General features: G+C 44.5%; 1 protein-coding gene across 1 annotated transcript in view; it reads right to left on the bottom strand.

The window, feature by feature from the left end:
* Positions 1-12,677, bottom strand: part of LOC139228732 (uncharacterized) — a 115,944-nt gene extending 103,267 nt beyond the window's left edge. The window contains exons 1-3 of the mRNA XM_070860035.1: positions 12,574-12,677; positions 7,520-7,607; positions 3,699-3,760 (exon numbers count right to left, since the gene is read on the bottom strand). Coding sequence (XP_070716136.1) covers positions 3,699-3,760; positions 7,520-7,607; positions 12,574-12,627 — 204 coding nt within the window. The 5' untranslated portion in view covers positions 12,628-12,677. The remainder of the gene's footprint in view (positions 1-3,698; positions 3,761-7,519; positions 7,608-12,573) is intronic.
* Positions 12,678-12,931: the final 254 nt, after the last annotated feature.

Genomic DNA, 12,931 nt, shown 5'->3' with positions numbered 1-12,931 from the left:
GGAAACCATCCTGGATGCATTCTTGAACTTTTCCTCAAGGCTACCTTGGCCAATTTGATTTGTCCAATCAATTAAAATCACCCATGATTATTGCAGTACCTTTTTTACAAACCTCCATTATTTCTTGATTTATACTCCATCCAACAGTGTAGCTACTGTTAGGGGGCCTACCAGTGACTTCTTCCCCTTATTATTTCTTATTTCCAGCCAAACTGATTCTATATCTTGATCTTCTGAGCCAACTATCATTTCTCACAACTGCACTGATCTCATCCTTTATTAACAGAGCTACCCCACCTCCTTTTCCTTTCTGTCTATCCTTCCAAATTGTCAAATACCCCTGAATATTCAGTTCCCAGCTTTGGTCACCTTGCAATCACGTCTCTGTAATGGCTATCAGATCATACCCATTTATTTCTATTCATGTCGTCAACTCATCTATCTTGTTAAGAATGCTGCATGCATTCAGATAAAGAGCTTTTAATTTTTTTCTTTTTACCATTTTTCCCTACTCTGACCCCATTTTCTGATGCACTCTTATGTTTATACATTCTTTCCCTTCACTCTGGTTATCATTTCCCCCACCTCTACCCTGTTCTATTGCCTTCTCCTTGCTCTTTGACTTTTTAAATTTCCGCTCACCTGAACCCTCCCCCCCACTGTTTAGTTTAAAGCCCTAGTTATTCAATTCTCCAGGACACTAGTCCCAAATGGTTCAAGTGAAGCCTGTTCCGACAGAACAGTTCCCTCTTACCCTAGTACTGGTGCCAGTGCTCCATACACATGCACTGTAAACCTATCGTAGATCTTCTTGTATTCTCTTAGTCTGACCCCACCTAATACCGTACTATTTCTTACTCTAGTGCTATCTGTCTCTCCCAATCCTTTGTGCACCTTGTTTCTCCTTTCTAATGCCGCATCCTGGTGCCACCCCGCTGTCAAATTAGTTTAACCTCCCCTCCCCTAACAGCACTAGCAAACACCCCCCGCAAGAACATTGGTCCCAGCTCTGTTGAGGTGCAAGCAATGCTCCCTCTCATGGTTTTTTTGTACTGAGTGGGCCACAAATTCCTTTGAGCACGACCTTTTCGTCCGTGGGCAAAGTTTACAACATTTACAACAACCACTTTTAAAACAACGACAGCAACCACTTAAAAGCCATATTGCCACATCATGAGACAATCAGACAAGGTTCGATACAGGTTTAACATAACTTCTCTGCTTCTGAATTCTATTCCTCTAGAAATGAACCCCAACGCTTTATTTGCACTTTTATGGGTTTTTTTAACCCGTGTTGCTATTTTTAATGATTTGTGAATCTATATGCCTAGATCTCTTCAATCCTCTACCACATTTAGATTCTTAATTTCCAAGGAGTAGGTGGCCTTCTTATTCCTCCTACCAAAATGCACCACCTCACACTTATCTTTATTGAAATTCATTTGTCATTTACATGCCCATTCTGCGAGTTTGTTTATGGGAGAATTAATTAATTTTAGTTCGTCATGAACAAACTGTATTTTTTTTTAAATGACTTGTCAGAAATGACTGGGATATAAAAGAACTTCATAATAATGCATTAGCACTTCAGAAACGTCACTCAGTTACACAGTTATGCATCGACAAATAATCCAAAAACGCAAGGTGAGCTCAAAGAGGCATACCTATTTGTGCAATTAATATTCATTTTAAAGTTGTCAACGTATTAGCTGATCCCTCATGTCACTATAGAAATGGCTGCACAAGCAGCTGCTTTCCTATGGCGCTGACATGCTGTACATCCACATAAGTAATTAGAATTTTAATCACAAAGCAACCAGACAACCAACAGATATAAAGGGTTGTAGTTCTTTAGTTCACAGTATTAAAAAGAATTGAACAAAAACAGGCATCCTAATTTTTAACTTCAATCACATCTATTAATAAACGTTGTCTTCTTGAACCAGCCCCCCCGCCCCCCTCCCCACCCCCCCGTGTAACATATCAGAAATGCAGCACTTATTCACAAGTGCAGAAAAACACATTCATAATTTGCATCACCAAATTAAAAACAAAAACAGGAAAAGCTATGATTTAACAGAAATAAACATTCATTTTTCTTCAGGACATGAGAACCAATCAGACTGGCCTGAAAAGATTTACTAGTGTGGTGACGTAAAGATGTTAATTTACAAATTTCGCTTCTAATGTTTTTCTCTCTGCTCTTATCACGAAAAGTATTGAATTATTTTAGGTACTGCGCAATTAAATAGTGGGAAACAAACTTCCTTGTGTACTCAATTTTTAATCTCCTATTTCAAACATTTATACCAAATTCAAATGATACAGTTTAATCGAAGTATTTTCTATCTTTCTCAATAAACAAATATTGGTTTCTTCTAAAGTAGCTTCCTGCAATTTTTATACATCATTACATAACTCCTGTTACTATTAATACTACACTGAACTTTTATGAGGAAATCTACATTTACATTATTCCTGGGACCTATTCGGACTATAGAATGACAGACAAAATAAAATGGTTTGTGTTTTTCCTCTTTTTTGATTATTTTCCTAAATGTCTTAATTATATATATATTTTAAAGACAATGTAAAAGTAACTCCTACAAATCCTCACCCACCCCCCCCCGCCCCCGCAACAGCATGATCCCATGTTTGTGTAAAGCTACTCACTTCCGTCAATCAAATATTGAGAAATTTCAATTTGATAATGTTTTAAGCAATTCAGAACCTCTTTAAAAGCGTTTGTACATCAAGACTTGAAAAGTGCATTAAAAATCTTTAAATTCTTTCAAGTCTCGTTGCAGCTTTGACAGATGAAGTTGCTCCATGTTTTTCTTTCCCTCTTCAACGTGGTCATTAAACATACAACAAAATATAATAAAATAAACCCTACTTCTAAACGGAACTCAAATAAAAAAGTGAATAAAGTGGTTACACTTATCTTTCCCCTGCCTTGGCGATGAGTTGGGATCAAACTATCTCTCTCTGTCTGTCCCTCTCTCTCTATCTCTCTGCCCCTCCCCTCTCTCCTCTCCTTCTATCCCCCATTTTCTCTCTCTCCGTTCCCCTCCCCTCTCTCCATGTCCCTGTCTCTCTCCCTGTCCCCCTCCCCTCTCTTTCTCCGTTTCTATCTCTGTGTCCCTCTCTCTCTCCATCCATCCCTGTCTCACTCGCTCTCTCTGTCCCTCTTTCTTTCTCTCTGTCCCTCTCTCTCTCTATATCTCTTTGTTTTGCTTTCTCTCTCTGCAAAAGGAGAAGCAGAGAATCAGTGTCGATTCAGGAAAGCTTTCCTTCTATTTTAAAAAATATTTGAAATCCTGTCACCAATGAAAAATGAGCAGAATTCTTTCCCTCTTCGGGGAAACACTTCTTGACAATGCTTTCCTATTTGTGCTCCTGTGATAATGAAGATGCTTATATCAGACACCAGTTTCACTAACCTGTTTGCAATTAATTGAATACTCTTAGTGTCCCAGCTCAGTGTAATCCTGAGCGATAACTGCCTGCAGGTTTTAGAAGCGACAACTAAATGAGGCCATATTGGTGCACAGCTTAGCGGGAACGTTGCAGATCGAGACAACTCATTTTTCAGCCACCCATTAGTCGTTTTGCCCAGGTTGCAATAGCCGTACCTAAAGTGAGCTGTGACTGCTGTAAAATAATAATCTAGCTATCATCCCTAAAAAAGCACTTACCTGCACATCACCAAAATCCTCTTCTTTACAGACTTCTGTCTCCTCGTCCTCCACTGTCTGCCCTAAACAATAAAGCAAATGCAACACATATGCCAGTTAACTTACTTTTTTTTGCAGAACCTTAGAAACCATTGTTTGTTGATAAGAATGATACAGCACAGGCGGCCATTTCAGCCCATCGTGTCTGTGCTGGCTCTTTGAAAGAGCTGCCCATTTATTCCCACTCCCTTGCTCTTTGGCCATAGCCCTGCAAATTCCTCCTTTTCCAAGCATATATCTAATCCCCTAATGAAGATTATTATTGAATCTGCTTTCACCACCTCTTTAGGCCGTGCATTCCAGATTACAACAACTCGCTGCGTAAACAATTTTCATCATTTCCCCCCCCGAACCTTTTGCTAACTATCTTAAATCAGTGTCCTCTGGTTACTGACCCTCCTGACAAAAGAAACAGTTTCTCCCTCATCTACAAAGACACAGTATGAGAATAGATTGACAGCTAACGTAAAAGGGAATCCAAAAGTCTTCTATAGGCATATAAATAATAAATGAGTAAGAGTAGTGGGATCGATTAGGGACCAAAATGGAGACCTACGCATGGAGGCGGAGGGCATGGTTGAGGTACTAAATGAATACTTTGCATCTGTCTTCACCAAAGAAGAAGCTGCTGCCAAAGTCATAATGAAAGAGGTGGTGAGATACTGGATGGAATAAAAATTGATAAAGAGGAAGTACCAGAAAGGCTGGCTGTACTTAAAGTAGATAAGTCACCAGGACCGGATGGGATGCATCCTAGGATGCGGAGGGAAGTAAGGTGGAAACTGCGGAGGTACTGGCCATAATCTTCCAATCCTCCTTGGATACAGGAATGGTGCCAGAGGACTGGAGAATTACAAATGTTACACCTTTGTTCAAAAGAGGGTGTAAGGATAAACCCAGCAACTACAGGCCAATGGTAGCGGGGAAGCTTTTAGAAATGATAATCCCGGACAAAATTAACAGTCACTTGGACAAGTGTGGATTAATTAAAGGCAAATCATGCTTAACTAACTTGATTGAGTTTTTTGATGAGGTTACAGAGAGGGTTACTGAGGGCAATGCGGTTGAAAAGGCGTTTGATAAAGTGGCACATAATAGGCTTGCCAGCAAAGTTGAAGCCTATGGAATAAAAGGGACAGTGGCAGTATGGATATGAAATTGGCTAAGTGACAGGAAGCAGAGAATAGGGATGAACGACTGTTTATCGGACTGGAGAAAGGTATACAGTGATGTTCCCCAGGGTTCAGTTCGAGGATCACTGCTTTTCTTGATATATATTAATGACTTAGACTTGAGTGTACAGGACACAATTTAAAAATTTGCAGATGACACAAAGCTTGTAAGTATAGTGAAGTGAGGAGGGTAGAGATAAACTTCAAGAGGGCATAGACAGGCTGGTGGAATGGGTGGACACATGGCAGATGAAATTTAACGCAGAAAAGTGCGAAGTGAAACATTTTGGTAGGAAGAACGAGGAGAGGCAATATAAACTAAAGTGTACAATTCTAAAGGGAGTGCATGAACAGAGCATGGGGGTATATGTGCATAAATCGTTGATGGTAGCAGGGCAGGTTGAGAAAGCAGTTAAAAATGCATACGGGATCATGGGCTTCATAAATAGAGGCATAGAGCATAAAAGCAAGGAAGTTATGATGAACCTTTATAAAACATTGGTCCAACCTTAACTGGAGTATTGTGTCCAATTTTGGGCACCGCACTTTAGGAAGGATGTGAAGGCCTTAGAGAGGGTGCAGGGGAGATTTACAAAAATGGTTCCAGAGATGAGGGACTTCAGTTACATGGATAGACTGGAGAAGCTGGGGTTGTTCTCCTTAGAGCAGAGAAGGTTGAAAAAAGATTTGATAGAGGTGTTCAAAATCTTGAGGGGTCTTGAGAGTAGATAAAGAGAAACTGTTCTCATTGGTGGATGGGCCAACAACCAGATGACACAGATTTAAGGTGATTGGCAGAAGAACCACAAAGGCAACACGAGGAAAACCTTTTTTACGCAGCAAGTGGTTAGGATCTAGAATGCACTGTCTGAAAGGGTGGTGGAGACAGACGCAATCGTGGCTTTCAAAAGGGAGTTGGATAAGTACCTGAAGGATAAAAATTTGTAGGGCTACACGGAAAGGGCGGGGGAGTGGGACTAGCTGAAGTGCTCTTGCAGAGAGCTGGCACGGGCTCGACGGGTCAAATGGCCTCCTTCTGTGCTGAAACCATTCTATGGCCCCAAGTTTCCACACGCGGCAAAACAGGCGCCCCTCCGAGCTGGGCGCCTGTTTTTCGCGGCGAAAACGGCGCCTGAAAAAAAACACGCTATTCTCGAGCGCTTTGCAGCTCGATGTCAGCTTGGCGCGGCGCCCAGGGGGTGGAGCCTACCACTCGCGCCGATTTTGTAAGTAGGAGGGGGCGGGTACCATTTAAATGAGTTTTTTTCGTGCCGGCAACCCTGCGCGTGCGCGTTGGAGCGTTCGCGCACGCGCAGTGTGAAGGAAACATTGGCACTCGGCCATTTTTGTAGTTCTTTGTAGCTGTTCAATTTTTAACATTTTTTAATAAAACCACATTGCCCTTCCATGATCAGCACTGAGGCTTCTTGCAGCAGTGAGAAGGCTGCAGGAAGCCTCAGAAGTTGAGGCAGCCGTTTCCCGACGGGCCCGACCGACGGCAAGGGGGCCTCTCCCCCCGCTGCCGTCGGGAACATCTGCTTCCTCACTGCCTCCCCCCCGCTGCCGTCGGGAACGGCTGCCTCCTCACTGCCTCCTCCCCTCCCTGCCGTCGGGAACGGCTGCCTCCTCCCTGCCTCCCCCCCCACTGCCGTCGGGAACGGCTGCCTCAACTTGTGAGGCTTCCTGCAGCCTTCTCCCTGCCTGAAGCACTTTCACACAGGTTGGAACATGGTTTATTTAATCTTTTCTTTGCTTATAAATTTTTATTCAGGTTGGAATTATTTGTATAATATTTGTATAAGTATAACTAAGGATTTATTGTCGAATGTAATGACTTCCCTCCCCCCCCCCTCCCCCCGTTCCGGACGCCTAATTTGTAACCTGCGCCTGATTTTTTAATGTGTAGACAAGGTTTTTTCAGGCCTACAAAAATCTTCACTTGCTCCATTCTAAGTTAGTTTGGAGTACGTTTTCACTGTGGAAACTTTCAAATCAGGCGTCAGTGGCTGGACACGCCCCCTTTTGAAGAAAAAATTCTGTTCCAAAGTGAAACTGTTCTACCGGACTAGAACTGGAGCAAACTAAATGTGGAGAATTGCGATTTCTAAGATACTCCGTTCTCCACCAGTTGCTCCTAAAAATCAGGAGCAAATCATGTGGAAACTTGGGGCCTATGATTCTACTCCAGCAAATTCCTCATCAGTTTGTTGAGAAATAGTGGTGCTGTGGTCTGGACCAATGCCTGTAAACTTTGGAGAGTTGGGGTCAAATCAAGACTTCCGTAAGGAAGCTGGTTTGCTAGCGGCAAGCGACCCAAGCAAAATCATTTTGGCTAAGTCACAACATGGTTACTTGTGGATAATCCACAAGACAACTCGACCACTAACTGCCAATCTCACTTAGCATGGTCACAAGACTGGCTGAAAATAGGAATGGACTCTTCTGAGGTTGTGGCAGCGTTGCCAGATTTTTGTTCTTTAAACTTGAACTGAGCACCAGAATAACATTCAAATTTCCAGCTCGAAAAAGTCTCACCAACATCCACAAAAATGCATCAAAGCAGAAAATTAAATAATTTAATTGGCTTTGGAAAGTTACTTAAGTTCCTACCTGTTCCCATCCTCTCTGGTGTTTCAGTGCCAGGAACCTCTGGGGTGATTGGAATTTCATCAGGATTTCTTCTTCCATCCTCTTCTGTCTATTAACAGAAAGCCAGTAATTAACACAGCCCGACACAAGACTCCCAAAGCAAGCGCTCGACTCGGAACTCCTACACGGCAAGCGAGCCCCAGGTGGGCAGAGGAAACGCTTCAAGGACACCCTCAAAGCCTCCTTGATAAAGTACAACATCCCCACTGGCTCAGTCACTGGCCCAAGACCACCTTAAGTGGAGGAAGTGCATCCGGGAGGGCGCTGAGCATCTCGAGTCCCATCGCCGACAGCATGCAGAAAACAAAAGCAGACAGCGGAAGGAGCGTACGGCAAACCAGACTCCCCACCCACCCTTTCCTTCAACCACTGTCTGTCCCACCTGTGACAGAGACTGTAATTCCTGTATTGGACTGTACAGTCACCTGAGAACTGTCTTCCTTGATTTCGAGGGACTGCCTATGATGATGAATTAACATGAATTAAGATCTCCAAGAATCTTGGACTCCCACAATGAAGCAGGTGACTGACACTTGGGAGATATTTTGCAATTCAGTCCAGCTTTAAATGGCCTTTGCATTAAACACAATAGCACAAAGTTGAATAGTTGAATTACAAAGATAAAATAATTAAAGATTCCAACATAACATTCTCAGTTTGTATACTGCAAGTTGAACAACACTGCATTGCCCTGTCCTTAACCTAATTAAGTTAGCAACAACGACTATGCCAATTCAGTGTCAGCTTGCAGCAACTTTCTTTATTAGCTCTCCCTCACAGAAAGAATGCATTTATGTAGAGCCTTTCGCATGCTCAAGGCTTCCTCAAGATGTTTCACAGCCAAGTGTGGTTATTGTTATTGTGTAGGCAAATAAGGCAGCCAATTTGTGCACAGCAAGGTCCCACACACAGCAATGAGATGAATGACTAATTAATCAGCTTTTGGTTGAGGGATAAATGTTGGTCAGTGCGGAGTTAATTCCCCTGCTCCAATTCCAATAATGCCATCGGGTCTTTTATGTCAACCTGAGCAGGCAACCATGGGGCATTTCTTCACATTATAAATGCTATATAAATGCAAGTTGTTGTATTTTACTTCCAGACTGATGAAATGAATGTTCAACAGGCCTTTCTGCGGCTGCAGACGTGACTCCAGGATGGTATGTTGCCTCTCTGGTGCCAAGGTTAAGGATGTCACCGAGCGGCTGCAGAACATTCTGAGAGGGGAGGGTGAACAGCGTGATCCATATTGGTATCGACATAGGTAGAAAGAGGGATGAGGTCCTGCAGGCAGATGTGAGAGCTAGGAAAGAAATTAAAAAGCAGGACCTCAAAAAGGTATTATTCTCCGGATTACTCCTAGTGAGTATAGAAATGGGAGGATAGAGCAGATGAATGCGTGGCTGGAGAGATGGTGCAGGAGGGAAGGCTTCAGATTCCTGGGACATTGAGGCCGGTTCTGAGGGAGGTGGGACCTGTACAGGCCGGACGGGGTGCACCTCAACAGAGCCGGGACCAATATCCCCGCGGGGAGGTTTGGTGGTGTTGTTGGGGAGGGTTTAAGCTAAGTTGGCAGGGGGATGGGCACCAGGATGTAGCATTAGAAAGGTGCATCAAGGATTGAGAGAGACGAATAGCACTAAATTAAGAAATGGTAAGGTATTAATTAGGTGGGATCAGACTAAGAGAGAACACAGGATGGTCGAAGACAGGTTTACAGTGTATTATTGTGAACGCACAAAACATAGTAAAAAAGGCAGGCGCAAATAGCCACATGGGAATATGATGTCATGGCAATAATGGAGACCTGGTTTCAAAAAAGGGCAGGATTGGGTATTAAACATTCATAGAAATACATAGATTACACAGCACAGAAACAGGCCATTCGGCCCAACTGGTCTATGCTGGCGTATATGTTCCACATGAGCCACCTGCTACCCTATTTCATCTAACCCCATCAGCATAATTCCTCTATTCCTTTCTCCCTTATGTGTTTATCTAGCTTCCCCTTAAATGCATCTATGTTAATGCCCAAATTCTCACCAGTCCTGATACACCTCTGATAACACCAGTTTCACGCTTAGCGGGAGTAATTGTGACATTACATGATCGTGTAAATTACGCAATATTACCACATTAAAGGCACTATATAAATACAAGTTGTTATTAACTTCAGATTTTCAAGCAGGATGACAACATAGCACAACTTGGATTTTCGTATTTTTTAATGTTCGTGATTCAAGTAAATATTGCTTTTTATATCTTTGAGAAACATAGAAAATAGGTGCAGAAGTAGGCCATTAGGCCCTTCAAGCCTGCACCACCATTCAATATGATCATGGCTGATCATTCACCTCAGTACCCCTTTCCTGCTTTCTCTCCATACCCCTTGATCCCTTTAGCCGTAAGGGCCATTTCTAACTCCCTCTTGAATATAGCTAATGAACTGTCATCAACAACTCTCTGCGGTAGAGAATTCCACAGGTTAACAACTGTTTCTCCTCATCTCGGTCCTTACCCCTTATCCTTAGACTGTGACCCCTAGTTCTGGACTTCCCCAACATCGGGAACATTGCAGATGACACGAAACTGGGTGGCGGTGTGAGCTGTGAGGAGGACGCTAAGAAGCTGCAAGGTGATTTGGACAGGTTAGGCGAGTGGGCAAATACATGGCAGATGCAGTATAATGTGGATAAATGTGAGATTATCACTTTGGGGGCAAAAACACGAAGGCAGAATATTATCTGAATGGCGGCAGATTAGGAAAAGGGGAGGTGCAGCGAGACCTGGGTGTCATGGGTCGTCAGTCATTGAAGGTTGGCATGCAGGTACAGCAGGCGGTGAAGAAGGCAAATGGTATGTTGGCCTTCATAGCAAGGGGATTTGAGTATAGGAGCAGGGAGGTCTTACTGCAGTTGTACAGGGCCTTGGTGAGGCCCAACCTGGAATATTGTGTTTAGTTTTGGTCTCCTAATCTGAGGAAGGACGTTCTTGCTACTGAAGGAGTGCAGCGAAGGTTCACCAGACTGATTCCTGGGATGGCAGGACTAACACATGAGGAGAGACTGGATTGACTGGGCCTGTATTCACTGGAGTTTAGAAGGATGAGAGGGGATCTCATAGAAACATATAAAATTCTGACGGGACTGGACAAGTTAGATGCAGGAAGAATGTTCCCGATGTTGGGGAAGTCCAGAACCAGGGGACACAGTCTAAGGATAAGGGGTAAGCCATTTAAGACTGAGATGAGGAGGAACTTCTTCACTCAACGAGTTGTTAAACTGTGGAATTCCCTACCGCAGAGAGTTGTTGATGCCAGTTCATTGGATATATTCAAGAGGGAGTTAGATATGGCCCTTACGGTTAAGGGGATCAAGAGGTATGGAGAGAAAGCAGGAACGGGGTACTGAGGTGAATGATCACTCTCCACCTTAATAAAGAATTCTACCATGTTATGGTCACTCCTCCCCAAGGGGCCTTGCACAACAAGATTGCTAATTAGTCCTTTCTCATTACACATCACCCAATCTAGAATGGCCAACCCTCTAGTTGGTTCCTTGACATGTTGGCCTAGAAAACCAACCCTTATACACTCCAGGAAATCCTCCTCCACCATATTGCTACCAGTTTGGTTAGCCCAATCTATATGTAAATTAAAGTCATCCATGATAACTGCTGTACCTTTATTGCACGCATCCCTAATTTCCTGTTTGATGCTGTCCCCAACCTCACTACTACTGTTTGGTGGTCTGTACACAACTCCCACTAGCGTTTTCTGCCCCTTGGTATTCCGTAGCTCCACCCATACCAATTCCACATCATCCAGGCTAATGTCCTTCCTTACTATTGCATTACTCTTCTCTTTAACCAGCAACGCTACCCCACCTCAGTTTTCTTTCTGTCTATGCTACCTGAATATTGAATTCCCAGCTTTGGTCACCCTGGAGCCATGTCTCCGTAATCCCAATTATATCATATTCGTTAATAGCTGCCTGCGCAGTTAATTCGTCCTTCTTATTACGAATACTCCTTGTATTGAGGCACAGAACCTTCAGGCTTGTCTCTTTTTTTAAAACACACTTTGTCCCTTTAGAATTTTGCTATAATGTGCCCGTTTTTGATATCTGCCTTGGGTTTCTCTGCCCTCCACTTTTACTTTTCTTCTTTCTATCTTTTGCTTCTGCCCCCATTTTACTTCCCTCTGTCCCCCTGCATAGGTTCCCATTTAACTTTTCCACATGCGTTAAAAATACTTAGGAAAAAAGCAAGCACTGCTTCCAGTCGGTGATGTCAGTGTGGCCAAGCCAGCAAGGCTGACAGCTCAAACAGACACTCTTTAACAACAATCTCAGTGGAAGTTTGAACTTTGCAAAAGTGGCAAGCCTAACAAGGTGACAGGATGATTGCTCTCAATACAGGTACTATCACTGGGTTATTGGGCCACCATGGCTGTGTGCTGATTATTGGAGGATACAGCAGCCGGTTAACTCGCAACACTGGAGCAAGTGATCCATTCTGGTAACACCTCCCAGTCCAAATTCTCCCCAGGGAGGATGGCTACAGCTTTCAACAGCCCCTTTCCCCACCATGCCACCAAATTTGCCACTTTGGGTCTTTGCCCCTCTCCTACTGCAGCCACTTCGCTCCAACAATCCGAGACCCTCCCTTCTCCCGGCAACAATCCGAGCCCTTCCCCCTCCCAGAGTCCCTCCCGCAGTTCCAGCACCTCGCCCCTCCCCCAGTCTGAGCCCCTACCTCAGTTCAAGCCCCCCCCCAATTCCGGGCTCCTTTCCTCTCTCCTCCCCCCCCAATTCCGGGCTCTTTTCCTCCTCTCCCCCCACCCCCGCCAATTCCGGGCCCCTCCTCCCCCTCGGTCCGGGCCCCGCCTCCTCCCCCTCCCCCACCCGGTGTTTGCCCCTGGCGGTCTCTCCCTGCCACAGCCGCTCTATCGGGACGGTTTTGTCTCCACCCTTGTTGAGATTCCCCTTTTTCAGCTCCGCCTTCAAGTCCAGCACCTTAAGCTCGGCGGTGTTGTGCACCGGCAGCGCGGCCTCGCTCTCATCCGCCATTGCAGCCGCTCGGCCTCAAACACCTGGGCTCGGCCGTTGCAAAATGGCGCCCTCCCGCAGCCACAACTGCGCATGCGCTCGGGCTGCAGTCGCTCCTCACTGCGCATGCGCTCGGGCTGCAGTCGCTCCTCACTGCGCATGCGCTCGGGCTGGAGATGAACATTATCTGGTCACTTATCTGAATGCTGTTTGCGGGAGCTTGCTGTGTGCAAATCGGTTGTGCGTTTCCTGCAGTACACCAGTAACTACACTTCAACAGTACTTCATTGGCTGTGAAGCGCTTTGAGAAGTCCTGAGGTTGTGA

Source organism: Pristiophorus japonicus, chromosome 18 (genome assembly GCF_044704955.1).
Source record: "Pristiophorus japonicus isolate sPriJap1 chromosome 18, sPriJap1.hap1, whole genome shotgun sequence".
In the NCBI taxonomy this organism is placed as follows: domain Eukaryota; kingdom Metazoa; phylum Chordata; class Chondrichthyes; family Pristiophoridae; genus Pristiophorus; species Pristiophorus japonicus.
Note: the sequence above shows the minus strand (reverse complement) of the source record. Positions and strands in the feature narration are given on the sequence as shown.